The following is a 20,959-nucleotide window of genomic DNA, read 5'->3' as shown; positions in this document are numbered from 1 at the left end:
GTGGGAAGCCAATTAATGTAGTTAAGGGATTGATTTGTCAGGTTTTTTTTCCCAGTACAAGGCAGCTGGCAGCACCCAGGACCCCCCGCGGTTTTGCACCTTGATGGTTCAGAGATCAGAAATCTGTAAGATTTCAAGGATTTTAAGTGTTTACCGCAAGAAATAGCATCAAAGGCTTGCTGTAACTTGACTGTCTGGAGACTGATATCTCTGGCAAGTTCTGTGATTGATACAGCGCCAGTTGATCTCATGATTAGGCCTCCATTGTGTCACTGACACTCACACTACTTCCTTCTCAACAGTAGTCTCACTGGTGACGACTGCCAACCGCTCTCTATCCCTCCCACCTACGGAATTTGCCCACCTTGCCTAATTAGACAGTGTTCCAGGCAAGGGGTCTTTAATTGGCTGGTTCACATATGGTGGTGTGTGAAATCCCACTGCTGTTGTGATCTTAAATGGCCCTGGAGCTTGAACATTTTCAAACCAGGAAGTTTCAGTCCACTATTTCTAATAGTCATCTAGACTGAGTGTCCCATTCTGGGATTGTGCGAATTTATCTAATACATTAGAAAACTCCCAAGTAATGGTTTCCCTGTAAGACATTAAACAGAATGTACTCGGAAACTACAGAAAGGGGAACAAAAGTTGTCAGCGTTTCAAATGGGTGGCCTTGATTTGGTCAGTCTTTTGAGTGACTGAAAGAACAAATCGAAAGGCTGATGGTGTTCTGGGAGTGAGCAATTCACCTTTGTTCATTTATAACAAACATTGCAGTGCTGTTCAGCTTTAAAGAGCCGTTAAGAAAGGTTGAAGTAACATAAGCTCTTTTTGTTGGACAGCCTACCGTCTAAACCTGGAGAGTGTGGCTTCCTCTTGGCTTTGCATTAATAAATGGAAAAGGAGACTTTTGGACATTTATAACAAACTGTTTTGCTCTGTTTGCAGTGCAAGAAGTACAGGGATCAGTTCACCGCACAGAAGAAAGCTATTTTCGAAGAGAAGCTCGAGGCGAGTGAACTGTTCAAAGATAAAAAGGCATTGTATGCCAACAGGTAATTACCAAAGTCAGACATAGACAGGATATATTATGAAATGTTCTTCATAAGCACAGTGCTTTAAAACAGAAAAATATAATAATTTATATCCTGAATACTAACACATTTCAACGCATCATACCATTTATATTCCTTTTTCTGCTGTGTTTGTTGAAATTTTTTAAGTTTCCTTTGACATTTGCTAATATGCATGTTATTTTTCCCAAAACAAAGGTAATGATTAATTCATTCATGATCATGCAACGAGAATTCAGAGAACTTTATAGCCTTTCTTCTTCAGATACAACTTGAGTAAAAGAGTTATGCTAGTTGCACAGAAGCATGAACCATAATGAAGTGCAAAATAAGGAGTACAGTGCTTTTCTTTTTAAAATGTGATCATCAGCTTTGGCTCTTTTGATATTAGCAATCTGATTTTGGTGAATGATTATCCAAATACATTCACAACAAAAAATAATGGGGACGATTTCCAAACGTATTTGGACTTTGCAAGGTCAAAATTAATCTCTAGGCTGTAAAACGTCTCTTGAGCCCTGCTCCACTGAGCCGTATGTTAATTTAACATAAAGCAGTTATTTACTACTTGGCCATCTGTCCACAGAAGCCAGGGAGGAATATTGGAGAAGGACCTCCCTCTCAACAGAATGCTTGGGCTGCTTTGGCTGAAGAATTGCTATTTATTTTGAGAAGAAAACAGAACTTGTTTTAAGCCTTTGTGTCAAGAGGGCTGTCAGGAAGTAGTTCACTTCAGTCCTGTTTATCCTGCTTTTATAGATTGAAAACCAGAAGTAAACCTAAGGAAAAGGTGAAAGCAAATACTATTGATTCACTCAAATCCAAATGAGATAAATTTCTTACAAAACTTTGGATATGCTACATCGGTAACTTGAGACATAACAGAATCATTGAATGATTATGGCTCAGAAGAGGCTATTTGGCACATCATATCTGTTCTGGCTCTTTACAAGAGTAACTCAGTGAGTCTTGCTTTCCTGCCCTTTTCCCTCAAATCTGCAAATATTTTCTCTTCAGATAATTATCCAATTCCTTTTTGAAAGCCATGATTGAGTGTCCCTTGACCAGATTCTCAGGCAGTTCAGGTCCTATCCTAACTTCGTGCTCAAGTGAAAAAAAAATTACCGCATGTTGCCTTTGATCCTTTCACTATACAATTTAATTTGATGTCCTCCGGTTCTTGAACCTTCCATCAATGGGAACAGTTTCTCCCAATCTAGTCTGTCCAGATCCCTTATGATTTTGAACACCTCCATCATGCCTCCTCTCCTCCCTCAGGACAGCCTGAACTTCTCCAAGCTATTCATGTAACTGAAGACCCTCATCCATGGAATGATTCTTGTAAATCTTTTCTGCACCCTCGCTAAAATCTTTACATTCTTCCTGAAGTGTGGTTCCCGATAATGGACACACTGTATTCCAGTTGAGCTGTATTAGTGTTTTATGAACATTCACCATAACATCCTTGCTTTTGTACTCTGTTTCCATTCATTAAGCCCGGGATCCCGTATGCTTTATTAATCACTTTTTCAACTTGCCATCACCAATTTGTGCACATATATCCCCCAGATCTCTCTGCTCCTACACCACCTTTAGAATTGTATCCTTTAGCTTGTGCTGCCTCTCCTCATTCTTCCTACCAAAATGTACGACTTCACACTTCTCTGCATTAAATTTCATCTGCCCCATTCCACTCCATAAGTCTGTCTGTGTCCCCTTGAACGCTATCTTCAAAATTACAAAATAAGAGATTGTTCACCTGCTGTATCTGAGCTGATGCTAGTTTTATAACAGGAGCTGTCTACTCTATTACCCTTTCAACATTCTTTCCTTATATTCTTTTATATTATTTAATTTCAAATGTTCCTCCACATGTGTTTCAGTTGCTTTTATGGTCGATGCTTCATTGATTGTTATGATGAGCCATTCCCCAACTCGTGGCACTTGATGTGAAGAATAACTTCTAACTTGCTCCTTTGTTCTTTTCGTGATAATCCTGAGTCCTTGGCCCCTTGCTACTGCTTCACAAACTGTTGGGAACAATATTTCATTATTTATTGTCAAGATCAAGCCTCCAGTGCATCTCCGCTCACTCTTCTTTGGTTCAGTTAAAAGTAGCCTGTTATTGATTCTTTCTGCAAAATCATAGCTCTTCATTCCTGATATCATTCCATTGATCTTCACTATCATTCCTATGAATTGAATGACATGCCTATAACTGCTTGCCCACAGCTCTACATAGTATTCGGGCTTTAGCCTCATCAATACCTGTATAACTTCACCATCACTTCCATTCTTTTGTATCAGTTCCGTTATGGATAAAACTAAGAATCCCCCTTGATGGTACATGCTATTTTTAATCTGCACTCTAATCTTCAAATGGGTAAATATCTACTTCCCAGACATCACGGATGCTATTTCCCACGTTACTTTAGTGGTGATTGCACAGTCGTACAGACTGACTGTCAGTCTGCAGTCTGTTCTGAATTACCTGATCTTAGCTGGGGTGGTCAGAGTTCCTGCCCCTGATCTCTATTCAGTGACCCCAGTTGGAAAGTGCGTAAGTGTAGCCTTAGGATAGGTTGATCAGAAGACATAGGGACAGATGGACAATCGGCGCATCGAGTCTGCTCTGCCAATCAATGAAATCATGTAACACAGTCGCTGCTTTTACATGAGGGATAGTTGTTTAGGTGAATGTCACATCCTGCCTAGCTCCCATAGAGCTAAACCTTCTTTTAAAACAATAGCAGCCAAATCATTGCAAAAGAATTTAGTTCTGTCCTGTTTGTTCATGGTAGGGCTGTTTGACCATATCAACACCCGCCCCTCCCCAATGTTACTTGTTTTGTGAAACAAAATAAAATGGGTATTAATGTGAAAATGTTGCTGTTTGTAATTACGTTTTATCACAGTTGATCTTGGGAAGCGTCAACTGTATTTGGATTCAGTTACCAGACTGAAATGCTAAGCAGGTATTTGGAGTTCTGTTAAATGAAAACAGTGTGATAATGTAAGTGCATAAAATGACGGTGGGTTCGTTCATTGTAATTTCAGTTCTGGAATTTTCCCTTACAGTGTTTGTCAACCTTTCCAAGGTGATTATCTGGAAATCAGTAAGAATCCCAAATACCAGAAGCTGACTGGTGCAGTGGAGGAGAAGATTTTGCTAGCAGATGTTGTAAACAAAATTAATCGAGCTAACGGCAAGGTCAGAAGAAGTTTGGTTCGTAGTGTTTTCGTGGGTCTGGTATTTTCCAAGGGATGTTTTCACTCCACGATCATATCCTTACCTAAAGTGTGGCGAAAACTCCTCCCAAGTAAATGTAAACCTGTAACTGTGAGGGAATTCTGGACCGATGTCTTTGTACTTTGTTCCAACCTAAACTAGGAAAACAGGCTGCCTGGTGACATTATAAGTAAATACAGGATGTGATTCAATAATGAGTGATGGAGCAGTAAAGTTCCACGTTCAACCTTTTAATGAGTGAATTAGCTAATCTAATTCAGGCTGTTGCTGAACAATTGTTCTCAGCATCTCCAGTTCACAGGAGAGAAAAAGATCAGTTTCTCTCTAGCTGATGAGTGAACATTGACCTGTGGATTGTAGAGTGAGGACAGAATGGGACTTGGATGTAATGCATCCATTGAGTCACTGAAAAGAATGTTGATATATATTGTCCACATTTAGCTACAGGTACAGTGTCTCAAATCCAGTAACCTTGGGTTGAAGTCCATACCAAATTTCAGATCTTGCTGTTTTTTGGAGAAAAAAAACACAACACTAATTCAATTAATAGAGGACAGATGAAACAAATAGAGAAGTTTGAAGAAAGAATATGCGATAGTGAAGAAATATCATTTGAATGTATCAAGTGTGAGCTGAGTTAGAGGTTCAGGCAGTTCCAAGCAGGTCGGGAAGGCTGGGCTGAGCCAGATTGGATGGAGCTAAGGATCAATTAGAACATTAGAGCACTTGGCAATTTGTCCCAATTTATTACACTCATTTAATAAAAAATTAAAATTGATTCATGGCGTATTACAAAAATCTTCAATTGATTTTTGATCATCCGGATTTGAGACACAGCACCTGCATTTTAAATGGTCACCTGGAGTGACATACTGAAAGGTTGTCATGCCTATTGAACTAACGTCACTGTGGATGGAAAAAGAGGGGGAACGTTGATGGAAAAATATGGTTTTATTATACTTTGATCACTTTAGATTTTGAATGATTGGTTTATCATTTAACACTCCCAACTGCAACCAATAGGTAATCAGTTGGAAGGGAACAATGTATGTACCAATTGTCCCCCAAGCAGAAATGTTTAGCTATTATCCTACCCCAGTTTATTATATTGAAACTTTTCACTAGGCATGTACTGATTGAAAGAGCTTTAAGTTATTGATATGGTGCTGGGTGGACAGGATTTTTCATAATGTACGAATCAGGATACGTGGAAAACATCCAGCTTCTTTTTAAAGCACAGGGTCACATATGGCTTGAGGAAATTCTGACCTCAGCAAGAACGTCTCATCTGTTGGGAATACGCAACTGGCAAGTTTGCAGTGACATTATTTTGAAAATCATGATGAGATTGAAAAGGGGCTTAAATGAAATGATGACTTTTTCCTTCCAGCCAAGTTCTGACCTTATTTCCAATGACAGTTGTTCTTGTTTGATGTAGGGAACCCCAAGAATCTTCCTATTAACCCAAAGCAAGTTCATCATAGCCGATCAAAAATCAGGTCAGATCAAATCCAACATTCCGGTGATGGACATTACCAGTGTGTCTGTGAGCAAACAGATAGATGGACTCTTTGCTGTGCATCTTAAAGAGGTAAGTGTTGCATTGACCTGACATCAAATGTCCTTTTGTAGAAAATAGAAATGGGTTAAACAACACCAGCAATGTATCAGAAATCTGAATAACTATCTTGTTCTTTGCAGATTTGTGAACTGTAAAGCAATTAAGAGAGAATAATTGCTCACTATTTTCTATCTGTCACAATCTTCTCTTTTTCTGTGTAGAGCCATGGTTGATTGAAAATTACTGAGAAACTCTTAATTGAAGCTAAATTTATAAGCCTTAGCAATCCATTTAGAACACTAAACCTAAAATCCAGTGAAAATTTTAGAAAAAGCACAACAATAAAATCCCATGAAATTTAAATATTTTGGAATAAATTGTCATCCTGCATAACTTACTGTTTAAAAGGAATATTTAAAATTCCACTAAATCCTTCTTCAGAAGTGGTGTAATTCCTTTATTCCACTCCCTTTTCAATAAACTCTGAAACTCCCTGTTAAGTGTGCACTATTTTAATACAGCAATTTAAGCATTTTTGAAGCGTATTCATCAACGCAACATGTGGTAGGAGGCAGTTAGCTCAGTTGCTTACATGTGGTTAAGCATAATGCCAACAGTGGAGGTTCAATTCCCTTTCCAGTGGAGGTAGAACTTAAGGGTGGCACAGTAGTTAGCAGTGCTGCCTCAGAGTGCCAGGGTCCCAGGTTCAATTCCAGTCTCAGGTCACTGTGTGGAGTTTGCACATTCTTCCCATGTCTGTGTGGATTTCCTGTGAGTGCTCCAGTTTCCTCCCACAGTCCAAAGATATGTGGGTTAGGTTGATTGGCCAAATTGACCCTAGTGTCAGGGGATTAGCAGAGTAAGTATGGGGGTTGTGGGTATAGGGCCTGGGTAGGATAGTGGGCGATGCAGACTCGATGGGCTGAATGGCCTCCTTCTGCACTGTAGGGGTTCTATGGCCTGCCTGATGCTATGTGTGTGATGCTGCTCCAGTTATATAATCAATTGTCTCTCTTCAGTAGAGAGAGCACTATGATCCTTCGTGGACTATAGCTAATTACCTTCCTACCTAAATTGTGGGAGCCAACTTTCCAACTTTCTTGGTGTTGGGACCCCTCCTGTTTGTTTTTTCTATTAATGATTTGAATGTGGGGGACACAATTGGGAAATTTGTAGACGACACAAAAATTGGCTGTATAGTAGATAGTGTAAGGAGTAAGCGCCAAAAGGATACTACTGGGTTGGTGGAGTGATTTGATTTGATTTATTATTGTTACATGTATTAACATACAGTGAGAAGTATTGTTCTTGCACGCTATACAGACAAAACATACCGTTCATAGAGAAGGAAATGAGAGAGTGCAGAATGTAGTGTTACAGTCATAGCTAGGGTGTAGAGAAAGATCAACTTAATGCAAGGTAAGTCCATTCAAAAGTCTGACAGCAGCAGGGAAGAAGCTGTTCTTGAGTCGGTTGGTACGTGACCTCAGACTTGTGTCTTTTTCCCAAAGGAAGAAGGTGGAAGAGAGAATGTCCGGGATGCGTGGGGTCCTTAATTATGCTGGCTGTTTTGCTGAGGCAGCGGAAAGTGTGGACCGAGTCACTGGATGGGAGGCTGGTTTGTGTGATGGATTGGGCTACATTCACAACCTTTTGTAGTTCCTTGTGGTCTTGGGTAGAGCAGGAGCCATACCAATCGTTGTTTACGATTTACAGAGACGATTTGGAGTTGGGGATCAGTGTGTCAAAATTCGCAGATGACACTAAGATGAGTGGCAGAGCAAAGAGTGCAGAGGACGCTGAAAGTCAGCAAAAGGATATAGATAGTCTAAGTGAGTCTGACGGATGGAGTACAATGTTGGTAAATATAAGGTCATCCATTTTGATAGGAATAACAGCAAAATGGACTATTATTTAAATGGTAAAAAATTGCAGCGTGCTGCTGTGCAGAGGGACCTGGGTGTCCTTGTGCAAGAATCTCAAGGAGTTGGTTTGCAGGGGCAGCAGCTAATTAAGGCAAATGGAATTTTGTCCTTCATTGCTAGAGGGATGGAGTTTAAAAACAGTGAGGTTATGTTGTAGCTGTATAAGGTGCTGGTGAGGCCACAGCTGGAGTAGTGTGTACAGTTTTGGTCTCCTTACTTGAGAAAGGATATACTGGCACAGGAAGGGATGCAGAAGAGATTCACTAAGTTGATTCCAGAGTTGAGAGGGTTGACTTACGAGGAGAGACTGAGTACACTGGGGCTATACTCATTGGAATTCAGAAGAATGAGGGGAGATTTTATAGAAACATGTAAGATTATGAAGGGAATAGATAAGATAGAAGCAGGGAAATTTCCACTGCAGGTGAAACTCGAACTAGGGGGCATGCCCTCAAAATAAGGGGAGCATATTTAGGACTGAGTTAAGAAGAAACTTCTTCACACAAAGGATTGTGCATCTGTGGAATTCCCTGCCCCGTGAAGCAGTTGAGGTTACCTCATTGAATGTTTTTAAGGCAAGGATAGATACATTTTTGTACAGTAAAAAAATTAAGGATTATGGTGAGTGGGTGGGCAAGTGGATCTGAGTCCATGAAAAGATTAGCCATGATCTTATTGAATGGCGGAGCAGGCTCAAGAGGCCAGATGACCTACTGCTCCTAGTTCTTATGTTCAAGTTGTAATACAACCTGAAAGAATGCTTTCTATAGTGCATCTGTAAAAGTTGGTGAGAGTCGTAGCTGACATGCCAAATTTCTTTAGTCTTCTGAGAAAATGGAGGCATTGGTGGGCTTTCTTAACTATAGTGTCGGCATGGGGGGACCAGGAAAGTGGCAGATGGAGTTCAACTCTGTTAAGTGTGAGCTAATACATTTAGGGAGGTCAAACAGTAAAAAGGAATACACAATAAATGGAAATATACTGAGAGAGATAGATGAAGTGAGAGAATGCTCGCCTTCATTGGCAAAAGTATTGAATAGAAAAGTATGATACAATGACGAAACTGTATAATTTGATTTCTTATTGTCACATGTATTAGTGTACAGTGAAAAGTATTGTTTTTAACACACTATACAAAGCATACCGTTTGTAGAGAAGCAAAGGAGAGGGCACAGAATGTCGTGTTACATAGTCATAGCTAAGATGTAGAAAAAGATCAACTGAATATAAGGATGTTCCATTCAAAAGTCTGATGGCAGCAGGGAAAGAGCTGTTCTTGAATCAATTGGTACGTGACCTCAGACTTTTTCCTGTTGCAAGAAGGCAGAAGAGAGTATATCCAGATGTGTTGAGTCCTTGATTATGCTGGCTGCCTTTCCAAGGCAATGGGAAGTGTAGGCGGTGTCAGTAGCTGGGAGACTATTGCATTGGGCTATGTTCACAACCCTTTGTAGTTTCTTGCGGTCTTGGACAGAGCAGGAGCCACGCCAAGCTGTGATATCAGTAAGGATGCGTTTTATGATGCATCTGTAAAGGTTGGTGAGAGTCGTAGTGGACAGGCCGAATTACCTTAAAGACACTAGTGAGGCCACATCTGGAGTATTATCTGCGGTTCTGGTCTTTGCAGAAGGATGTAATTGCTCTGGAGAGTGCAGAGAAGATTTTCTACAATGTTGCCAGGCCTGGAGAATTGCAGCTACGTGGAGAGATTGGGGAGGTTGGGCTTGTTTTCCTTGGAACAGAGAAGGCTAAGAGGTGACATGATTGAGATATATAGAATTGCAAGGGGCTAGGAGAGAGAATAGACAGGAGGAACCTGTTTCCCTTGGCAGAGAGTTCAAAAACCAGGGATCGTAGATTCAAGCTAAGTGACCGAAGGATTAGAGGGGACATGAAGAAAAACTTCTTTTGCCTGAATTGGTGGTGGAGGCAGAGCTGCACTTTAAGTGCTATAAGTTACAGGTCTACAGTCCATGTGCAGGAAGATGGGATTAGAAAGGGCACCTGAGTGTCTTTGGGTCAGCATGGACAAGATGGGCCGAATTGCCCCCTGTTATGCTGTATTATTTCTATGGTTCTATCTCAGAGGTCTGGAGAAGATAACAGAAATAGGGAGGGATGAAGCCATGGAGGGATTTGAAGACAAGGATGTGAATTCTGAAGCTAACAGGTTACTTGAATTGGAGTAGGATCTGAACCCACAAACATAGACAGAAGTGGTACTACTGAGATATTGTTGGTGTGTACAAAGACACGGTCAGGATCAGGCTCAGCTCAAATGGTCTCATAGTTTGATAATGTCCACCACACTGTTATACTCTTACATGTATGGGAAACATATCTGTTTTACAATTAAAACAAAAAAGATAGTGGACACTCTGCTTTGAAACAAAATTGGATTGAAGATCACATGTCCTTCCTGTTCTGCCAATATACATGGAACACGACTGGTAGCTAGTCTGGTGGTCTGGCCAGGATACTAAAATGCAAATGGACTATTGGAGCATTTCACTGGGAAGACATTAAAATGCAACAAACTTTTCCTGCAGATTAAAGGCTACTACTTTCACAATGGACTTGCAGATTTCTTGGCATTGGAATGAAATTCCACAGAATTGTTGTGAAAAGAAGCTTGTTCTATCACAAGGGGATACAAATGGGGAAAACTCAAATATTATTGTGTCAGTGCCCAAGTCATCTGAGATCATTTGTGCGGACAATGGAAAACAGATTTATGGTCACCTAACAGAAACTAGGTTCTGATCAGGGACATTTATTAAGACACAGTTTGAGATCAGTCACAGTCAGTCCCCCCTGACTTTCTTTCCTTTGCTGGTCTAAATCTGTTCCCCCTAACAGATTTAGACCATCAAAGGAAAGACCCTACCTAAATACCATCATTAGGCAGTGAGTTGGGGTTAGCCTTTACTGACCAATTTGAAGAACAAAACCAAGTTGCCACCACAAGGGTTCAATTGCACTTCAGTTGAAGTAAAGCCAGAAAACTGTTGCTGCAAGCAGTAAATCACTACAAATCCATCGGCAGAAACATCGAATCTTCGTTTCCTCAGTGAACCAAAAGGAAATCACAGCCCTGCAACATACCAAGACTGCATCTCTAGAGAATCCAGGGCATCAGTGACATTTTGGACCCTTAAGACCCAAGTGCATGCTACATCTTTTGCAATCACTTTTCTTGCGTGTGTGTGTATACATCTGTGTAAGTGTATGAATGGTTGCTGTTGCAAGTACATCACATGTGGAGAAATAAATATTTATCATGACGTGGAGAGAACATATATTTTGTCTGTTCTTGAGAGTCCCAGCACTCAAGGTTAAAACCCTCCCTTTCTCTTCAAAATACACCTATCTGTAGTCAGTCAAGAGTAGAAAGAGGGGAATCATCTTGCCATCTGTATAAAAGCAAATTACTGCAAATGCTGGAATCCAAAACCAAAATTGAAAAAGCTGGAAAATCTCAGCAGGTCTGGCAGCATCTGTAAGGGGAGAAAAGAGCTGATGTTTCGAGTCCAGATGACCCTTTGTCAAAGGTTATCTTACCATCTCTCTTATGTCTGTAACAATAAGGTGCAGTCACTGGTTATATAAGCTCTGCATGGCAATTATTCACCTGGATGTGGAGCCATATCCCACCATGGATCAGCATCTTTCAAAAAGGAGAGAGAGAAGTGAGGGAAAGCTCTGGTAAAATCTATTTAAAAAGTTTTTGTGTTTCTCTTGAATCCCTCATTCCCTGTTGTTCAGTTAAACTGTTGCAGTATATAACTTGACCCTTAAAATGACATCCATTTTGGGAATGTCATTAAAATATGTGAGATTTGGCCATCAGTGATAGTTCAAGACCTCAGAATGATGCTGTAATTCAAGGAGCCAACTATCCAGAAGTTAAGAAGCTGCTGACTGAATGTGAATATTAGTGTACCATTAGCCTTTCACTCTCGAGTTCTGGTGGGTGTTATTTCTGAATATAGTTTTTGTCAGGCATTTTAATTTAGTTATGATTTCCTTGGAGGATCTTCATTCAGTTTGCAAAATGCTGCATAGTTATGAAATATTGCTCAAACAGAAATGTGCGCAAATAGAAATGCGGAGCAGTACTAACTAGAGTGAGGTTTGTTCACTCTAGATTTGTGTCAGTTGAAGGTTAAAGTAGAATATGAGCAGCTTGATTAAAAATGCAGCAAGTACAGCTTTTCTGTAGTAAATTGGTATTATCATTTATGTTTGTTAATTTGTGCGGAATGGAAATCTAACGGATCTAATAAATCCAATTTAGTTTACTGTGGCCTTGTTCCAAATAATATGTCCATGTCTTTACTTAGCAGCATTCTGTTACAGCACATGACTTAGAGCATTGTTTCAAATTTGTCTGCTTCATAGAGCCAATTAGAATCTAGTTTAATGTTTAAAATTGTATTTATTCAGCACTCAACAAAACATCCATGTCCTTGGATTTGTCAAGATTTTCCATTTTACATATAGTTATACGTCGATCTCATATTTTCTTGGGTCAGCCTCATTTGAATAAGTTTCATTTGCTTCCAGTTTGTGATGGGGAACCCTTTCAATGGAGGGGTGGGAAAATCACTGCTGTAGTCCTTGGGCTGTTGAACAATATACCTTGTTTTGAATTTTAAAATAGCCTGATTTTACTAGATTGGTGCTACATTTAATAACCTCCTCAACTTGTCACAACCCATGCTGCACTGGAACTAATAATGGAAATCAAATCACACGATTGTCTTGTTGTGTACATGATTTTAAAAACACTGGCCATATTAGCACATACATAGACACCATCCCCATCACGCTGGCTAAATGTCTCAGAAGAAGAGGCAGATTCTGCGCTAGAGGTGGAATATCCCCTACCTTCAAACTTCACATCTGATTCCAATGATGTGACTCCCTTGTTAATCAGTTACAAGTTCTTATTTTAACAATGCTCCCCATTCACCCCCTCCCGCCCTGCCCCCCACTTATCTGATTAAAGTGGTTAGTGGGTTAAAATTGCAGCAATATCTACATTTCCATGTTCATTCTGACTGCATTGTGGGTCAACCCACAGCACATAGGCTGCAGGGATTCAAGAAGGAGGCTCACTACCACCTTCTCAAGGGCAACTAGGGATGGGCAATAAATGCTGGACAGCCCGCAATACCCATGTCCCACGAATGAATAAAAATAACTCCAAGTTACCGGAGGCCTTCATTGCAGACAGGCAAGGGCCTCATTAAACATTCATTGAAAATTGATGACATTTGAGCCCAACCCTGTTTAACCTCAGGGTGCTTGTGTTACTGCTTGTACTCTGATAGACTGCTATAAATTGGTTTCAAGATGAGAAGTGGCTCCAACAAGTGATCATGCAAAGAAGTTTAAGATACCTTCTTAGTTAGTAGGAAGAGGCTCACTTGTCCAGGCCCCACATTGAATTTTTTGGCTTATTTTCTTTTCCTATACCAGCCTGATCCCACATCCTTTTCTGCTTCCATGCACCAGCCATTGTATGAGTTTTTCTGAGAAAGGAAAATAAGGTTCATGCATTAAAATGGCCTGAACCCCTCATTGTGCTGGCCACCAACCATCTCGCTCATGCCAGACAGCCCTCCTTTTTCTCGATTGCCCGCACCAGGTCACATTCACATGTTGAAATGGGGGCTTGAAATGTTAGGGGTCCCATACTGGTTTCTTAAGGTTTGCATTGAGATCTGATTATATGTGAGCTCCTTCTAGTGACAAAAAAACACATTGCAGCACTGCAAGTTTTATTCCTCCATAGGAATGACCTCAATGTTTTATCTACAGCAATGTGGGTTTTTGATTAAAATTCAGTAAAGTGATAAATGGAACGCTTTTCCATTTTGGATATTTAATATATTCCTTGACTGTTACAGCAGTATATTTTAATTCCAGACTGAGATGATCCCTCATCCCACTTTGACTTCTCCAACCCCTAAATGCCAGTCTGTGACAAATTATAAATGATTTCTGCTAAAATTTGGAGCCACTGTTCAGTCCTTCAGAGGGCTTTTTTAGCTCGGAGATGAACCAGGCTTTCTTCCTTAATTTGGTTGGATTTGAGCTGAAATCTCAGGGTTGAAATGTAATAGTAGTTTATTAAGACTGTGTCTGGAGTTCAGGCCCAGCTGATGTTGAATTATTTACAATATGCACTACAGGCAAGAGCACTAATTCCACCATTCTTTTACCACAGGGTTCCACAGCTGCTGCTAAGGGTGATTTCCTGTTCACCAGTGACCGCTTAATTGAGATTATTACCAAGCTTTATCGCACAATATTCTTCAAAACCAACCAGAAGATAAATGTTGAGATAAACAATGAGTAAGTCCAGAATTTGTTTAAGACGTGGGGAAAAAAGTGAAAATTGTAAATCTGTTTAGAACACTGAATATGTAACCAAGATGGCTGAGGATCAGTTAAGCCCTAAGGTATAAAAACTCAAACGCACATACCACCTTGACATCACCCCAACCCCCGGAAATACAAAGAAGTCCCCAACCTAATAGCCCCCTTCCCTTAACGTACACCACCTCGACAATCACCTCTCCCCAACCATGCAGAACCCACGCAGCCCTTATCCTCTTCCTCCAAGAGCCCCGACCAACACCTTCACCCCCTCCTTTTCACACAAATATACCCCCCATCCACCGCCCTGCATAAGAAAAATACTAAGGAAAAGGCCCAGGAAAGAAGAAGACAAACAAGCTACAATATAAGGGCAAGGCATCACAAGGGGCAACAAGGTTTGCATATGAGCTGAGCAAAAAGAGGCGGAGCATGAAGAAAAGTGGACATGTCCTCTCAATAAATGTCTGAAAGTGGACATGTCTGATTCCCACAGCTAGCTTTGGGTATACATCGCCACATCCTGCTACTTGTCAGGACTCCATTTCATTGCCTTAGATAATCCATTTCCGTTGCAACTGTTTTGGTGAATCAACCTTCCATACCTGTGCTTCCAATATGCCTTCCTTTCTCCTCAACTGAGTTACCTCCCAGAATGTTTGACAGTGCCCTCGACCATGCCCATTCTGCTTTCACGCCTTGCCCTCTCTTGCAGAACCCTTATTCTCACCTTCCACCCCACCAGACTCTGCATTTGACTGATCATTTCCGCCGCCTACAATGTGATGCCATCACCAAACATTTCTTCCCCTATCCTCCCTTTCGGTAATCGGAAGGAACCATTCCGACCCCCAGGCCCACTCTCCAGCCCTTCACATTCTTACGAAACCTGTACGTGCAAGTGCAGGAGCTGCCCTTTTACCTCTGCTCTTTTCATCTCCCAAGGTCCCGAACACTTTTTTTCCAGGTGAAACAATGATTTACTTGTATTTTATTCAGTTTGACATACTATATTTACTGCTTGCAAAGCAGTTTCCATCATTGAAGTAAGCAAACGCAGATTGGCTTATTGCTTGGCAGAACGCCTGTGTTCAACCTCCAGGAGTAATCCCGAACTTCTGGTCCACTTGCTGTTTTTATTTTTCATCCCTCTACCCATTTCTCCTCGCCCTCCAACACTGTTCCAATGAAGCTGGGCGTATTCTCAAGGACCAGCATCACATCTTTCAACTAATCACTTTACTGGATTTAGCATAGAGTTCAACAATTTTGGATCACAACCTCTCGGCCAGTTTTTGTGCCCTTTTTTGTGGTTTGGAATTTGGATCATTGGAGCAGGTGTGGGCCTTGCAGCCCCTAAAGCCTATTCTGCTATTTAACTAGGACATGGCTGATTTTCTCAAGCTATCTGTTTCCCTTAATACCATTGGTATCTGGAAATCTATCGCCACCTGATTTGAACATACTCAATGATGGAGCCTCCACAGTCCTTTGAGGTAGAGACGTAGAGAATTCCAAAGATTCTCTGACAAAAGAAATTCTCATCTTCCGCTCTTCACCCCCTCCCCAAATAAGTTGTTGAAATTCAGTTAACTGAAAATGTCAAAATGTGAGATTGGTATATTTTTGCTAGATTTTGGGCATTAAGAATTATAGAACCAAGACAGGTAAATGGAGTTATGATACAATCAGCCTTTATCTAATTGAATGACAGTACAGGTTTGTGGGAATAAATGATTTATTCTTGTTCTTGCCTTCCTAACTGGAAGGATCATACCCACTATGTTAACCAGTCTTTCCCCTTTTAAGTAAGTGAGCCCTGCATGATTAAAAGTAACAAATACCCATGGTCAGTGATTTTAAACTATAGCAGCTCCTTGACTTTCCATCTGTTTCTAATAATAGAAGTTCCTACTGCTATGTCTATCTTTTCCCCCCTCTATTTTTGAAACCATTTGTGTTTTTAAAAAATAAACAATTACTGCATTAGCAGGAATTAACCTTGAGTCAGATTTTAAGTTTTTGCCCATGATAAAATTCCTGTGAATAATAGCTCAGAGGGGCATTTGTATTCTGGCAATGGTCTGCAGGACACTGTTTCCACAGGCTATCAAGTCCTCTTGATTGACAGGATAATTTCATGTTACCAATGCCATCCACAATATTATAAGCTTTGGTGGTTGTGAGAAAGGTGTTTGACACATTGACACAATTATCAGTAAATCCAGCACCATTCAGTGTTATGTAGCTGTTGGTAAATTGGGTTTTCTGATCAGGGTGCAGTTGAGGGTGGGGGAGATGGGTGTCAGAAGAGAGAAAAAATGTATGATTAAATAATTTGAATGCAACTTGGAATGAGATAAATGGGATAGTCATTGTATTAGCAATGGTTTAATAGTTATCCAGGGAATAGGATGAATGTACTTGCATTCTTTCACAGCTAGGGTTATAGTCCCAGGATAGGCCTCATGTGAACACTTTCAGATATTTATTTCCAGTTCACATGAGACTGCTATTTGAGTGGCAGCTGACTTGGATCCAGTAGAACCCTTTTGAAATCAGGTTTAATTATTTTTGCCTAATGATGATTCAGAATAGTGGGACACTTTAAATGAATGGTCATGCACATGCACACAATTTTGGAGGACTATATGTCAGATAGACACTGGAAAAATATTAGAGTTATTTCAAAGCCTTTCACACACAAGTGGATGAGGTAGGGAGATGACCTCATCTCATGCCACTCAATGTAAGTGGCTCAGGGTTCTTTGTTTTTTTTCTAGCTTGACCTTCTGTTTAAGAAAGTATCTGGCCTTTGATGTGTTTTCTTCCTCTTTTGGTGCAGTTAAACTTGCTTTAAGGAATCAGGGGGTTGGGTCCATATTCTTGCTCATCTGTTTCCTAGGCACTGTGTTTCACTGCTTTGGTCAAGAAGTGCTGGTAGGGGCACCTTCCTCATTCCCTAAGATGTTTGAGCATAGTTCAATTACTGAATATTGCATGGAGCACTATTTCACTCTGCATTTGCTGTACACAGCAGCTGACTGTTCCGTGTGCAGCTAGTGTTCCCGTCACTTGCCTTTCCGGCTTTATTTTTTGACAAATTGAGTTTCAGAATTAAATTTTTAAAAGGTTGATGGATATGTGACCAAGATCAAGTTGAGTAGTCGCAGAGAGCAGTACAAAGACCATCATAGTTAATGTGGATTGATGAATTAATTATAATATTGACATTGTTGATACAGGATAAGGCTTTGGGGTTTTCACTGGTAATTTCCCAACAAATGGGAATGTGCTGTAATTGCTTAATTGCAGCATCTTGTCAATTTGCAATTATTATATCCAGGATGATAGGAATGCATTTGTTTAAAAAAAAGTATAATGAGAATGGCTATTTTTTTTTGTGTAGAGTATACATTTGAAAAAATGTGCATATTGGATCCAACCTCATTGCTCCTGTGTTAGGATTTTGAATCAATACACCTGGTATTCAGTACGAACCTCAAGTTTTCATAGGAGAATAATAAACGGTTTGCTATATCTTTTTTAGGTTTCTGGTTCAATTCAATCAGGATAAAGTCTGTGTGAAGTTTATCCAGGGAGCACAGAAAAATGGCAATCTCCCTGCATGCAAGAGGAAAAATAATCGTCTCCTGGAAGTCACAGTTCCTTAATCGCTACAGTTGCTATCAATTTTGGGACAATTTCTAACTGCACATATGATTATATATTCTTTCTGTTAAGTTTCTTCTCCTGAAGCTGTGACTGGCCGTTGGCAGTTGTTAATGTAATGGTGATGTCACTTTATTTTCTAATCCTAAGATTGGTTCTCAAATGGTTTACAAAAACAACCGCAGTGAGCTCCTTTCACAAATTTCAAGGTGGTAGATCCCATCATATAGTGTATCTACGTCCTATATAGCATTGAGCCTTACACACCAGGAAGATCCCAGATTCGATCATTCAGCCTGCAGTAGAACACTATAGTTGGGCACATGAGATGGCTGATGAACTCTCATCGCCAATTGGCCACTAACCAAATAGTCACTTGGATGAGACATCACAGTCTTGAGCTTCTAAACCTGTGGAACAACCTGGTCATGAGTCAGCACCTTCAGGAGGAAGTTAGGGGAGGGGTGGTTATTAGGGAAAATTCTGGGCAAGGGAAGGATTACAGAGGTTTTAAATGTGAAACAAATCTTGTGGGTTGGGGGAGTTTAAGCAAATTCATGATCTTGGACCTAAGCTGGATGCCTTGGTGTGTGGAACATTATGTAGTCCTAGCTTTCTGCAAGACAGAAGCTAAAACTAGATGGGAGGGGAAAAAATGATTTTAAAAACCAAATTGAGCAAAATGAGAGATGCTGCGAATGATTTTATTAATACATTGTAACTTTGCATATTAAAAGCTATGACTTGGTTATGGGGATCAACCTTTCCGAGATTGGAATATTGCTGAACCGTGTACAGGAATACTGCTTGTTTTGAAACAAAATTATGCATTTTATGTATTATACAACAACAAAAAATAGGTTTTAAAGCATTTTGTAAAGGCTATTTATGTTGAATTTCTGGGAGAGTTGTTAGGTACAGACAACCTGTGTTGAAAGCTGTAATGCAGCTGACACCCCAATGTAACTCTTGCTAAGCCACCTACGGTTTATAGAATTTACACTACACATGTCTTTAGAAAAAAACAGTAACAGAATGAATTGCAGTTCAGTGGTTTTTCACTAAGAAATGTTTGAGGTAATGAGATGTAAATAGATTGAAGTTGGTATTGTGATCATAGTCTGATGTTTCTTGTGTTGTAATGCTGTAATGTTATAATCGTATTTTTGTATTTAATACCTCTTTCAAGCTCATCGTGCCTCGAGAATTTGTGTATCAGACAGCTGTCAAAAACCGAGTTAACAGAACTGATTTCTTAATCTTTTATAAATCTGTTAAATTCATTTGTCTGTAGTGTTTTCTGTTGCATGAAGTAAAGTATGAGTACCAAAAACCACTAAGTATGCATGGGTTCAGCTAGTGGCCTGATCACAAAGCTCTTGAATAGTTAAATGAAGAGTGACTTGTGATTTAGTACTTATTGAATTTGCTGTGTTAATAATCCAACATGTATACAAGACTAAAATTAATGATTAGGATTTGTTATCGATAAATATGCAGAACACAATATGACTGTATTAAACAGTGTTGCCTTTGTGGGAAATAACATTTTAAAAATAGGGTTTTCTGCCAGTCTTCTTTCAAAGAAGAGTTGATGACACCTTGTGCAGGTGGGGCAATGTTATGGAGTAATTTTATTTTGCACGTATTTCTGTTTATTCCTAATTGTTCACTGAGTTTAGTATTGGTGTCATTGAAGAACAATTTAGATTATTGTTGATGCTAGTTTCATTTTTATCTGTCTCTGTACTATTTCAGATAATAGCTACAAAAGTTTTTCATCTGCCCATGTCACTGAAACAGACCCCAGCAATTATGATACCTCCAACTTTTCTGGCTGCAGGTTCAGAAGAGAAGTATTTAGAGTTTAAAATGTTAAGAGTTCCCATTGTTAACGCTACCACTTATATAAAAAAAAGGGATGTGGACTTCACTGGCTAGACCAACACTCATTGTCCACCCCTAATTGTTCTTGGCGTGCTGCATTGAAACACTGCGGACCATGAGGCATAAGTTCACTCATACTGCTCAGTGTTGTTCCAGAGTTCCAGGATTTTGACCCAGTGACAGTGAAGGAATGACAATAATATTTCCAAATCAGGATGGTGAATGGCTTGGCAAGGAAACTTCTGAGTGGCGGTGTTCCCATGTACCTGCTGCTCTTGTTCTTTCAGATGTTAGTGGTCATGGGTTTGGAAGGTGCTGCTAAAGGGTTTCAGCAGTGCATCCTGTAGATGGTACACACTGTGCATTGGTGGTGGAGGGAGTGAATGTTTGTGCATGGGGCGCCAATCAAAAAGACTGCATTGCCTTGGTTGGTGGAGAGCTTCTTGTGTTGTTGGAGCTGCACTCATCCAAGCAAGGGCAAAGTATTCTATTACACTCCTGACTTGTGCCTTGCAGATTATCGACAGACTTTGGGGAGTCTGGAAATGAGTTACTCACTGCAGGATTCCTAGCCTCTGATCTGCTCTTGTTGCAACAGTGTATTGCTAGTCCAGTTGAGTTTCTGGTTAATGGTAAACCCCAGAATGTTGATAACGTAGATTCAGCAATGGTAATGCCAGTGAGTGTCAAGGAGCGATGGTTAGATTTTCTCTTGTTGGACATGATCATTGACTGACACTTGTGTTGCGTGAACGTAATTTGCCACTTGTCAGCCTAAGCCTGGATATTGTCCAGGTCTTGCTGCATGATACGGTTGATGTAAAAATATAAGTAGTTATATTACAGATCCATTAAACACAATCTTTTTTTATAAGGTATTATAATTTAACAAAGAGGTTTAGAGTTCTATCTGTGATTGTGTTGTGTTAAGTTGCAATCACTATAAATAAACTTTCAGTCATTACTAATGTATTACTGTCCTTAGATGAGATTTTTTAGCATGGAATGTACATGCCCTACAAACCCAAAGCAATTCCAACTTGAGTGTTCTAGTTTCCATCGTGCCTTCCAAAGTTCAGCTACTAATTGCTATTTCTGTAACTAAATTCTTCTCTTTATTAACTATGGTAAAAATACTTCAGGCAATCCTTTGGGATTAGGGTAGAAATCTTGTGGTCTCCTTACATGGGTTGACTATGTAGCA

The 20,959-nt window shown here is 40.0% G+C and overlaps 1 protein-coding gene across 3 annotated transcripts in view; it reads left to right on the top strand.

The window, feature by feature from the left end:
- myo1b (myosin IB) overlaps positions 1 to 19,151 on the top strand; it is a 272,073-nt gene extending 252,922 nt beyond the window's left edge. For all 3 annotated transcript variants that reach the window (XM_080198810.1, XM_080198808.1, XM_080198809.1), the window contains 5 exons: positions 949 to 1,055; positions 4,152 to 4,284; positions 5,762 to 5,914; positions 14,045 to 14,172; positions 17,747 to 19,151. In XM_080198810.1, coding sequence (XP_080054936.1) covers positions 949 to 1,055; positions 4,152 to 4,284; positions 5,762 to 5,914; positions 14,045 to 14,172; positions 17,747 to 17,870 — 645 coding nt within the window. In that variant the 3' untranslated portion in view covers positions 17,871 to 19,151. The remainder of the gene's footprint in view (positions 1 to 948; positions 1,056 to 4,151; positions 4,285 to 5,761; positions 5,915 to 14,044; positions 14,173 to 17,746) is intronic.
- The last annotated feature ends 1,808 nt before the right edge of the window (positions 19,152 to 20,959 follow it).

The sequence above is a fragment of the Carcharhinus amblyrhynchos genome, chromosome 11 (assembly GCF_965287045.1).
Source record: "Carcharhinus amblyrhynchos chromosome 11, sCarAmb.v2.hapA, whole genome shotgun sequence".
Lineage (NCBI taxonomy): Eukaryota > Metazoa > Chordata > Chondrichthyes > Carcharhiniformes > Carcharhinidae > Carcharhinus > Carcharhinus amblyrhynchos.
Note: the sequence above shows the minus strand (reverse complement) of the source record. Positions and strands in the feature narration are given on the sequence as shown.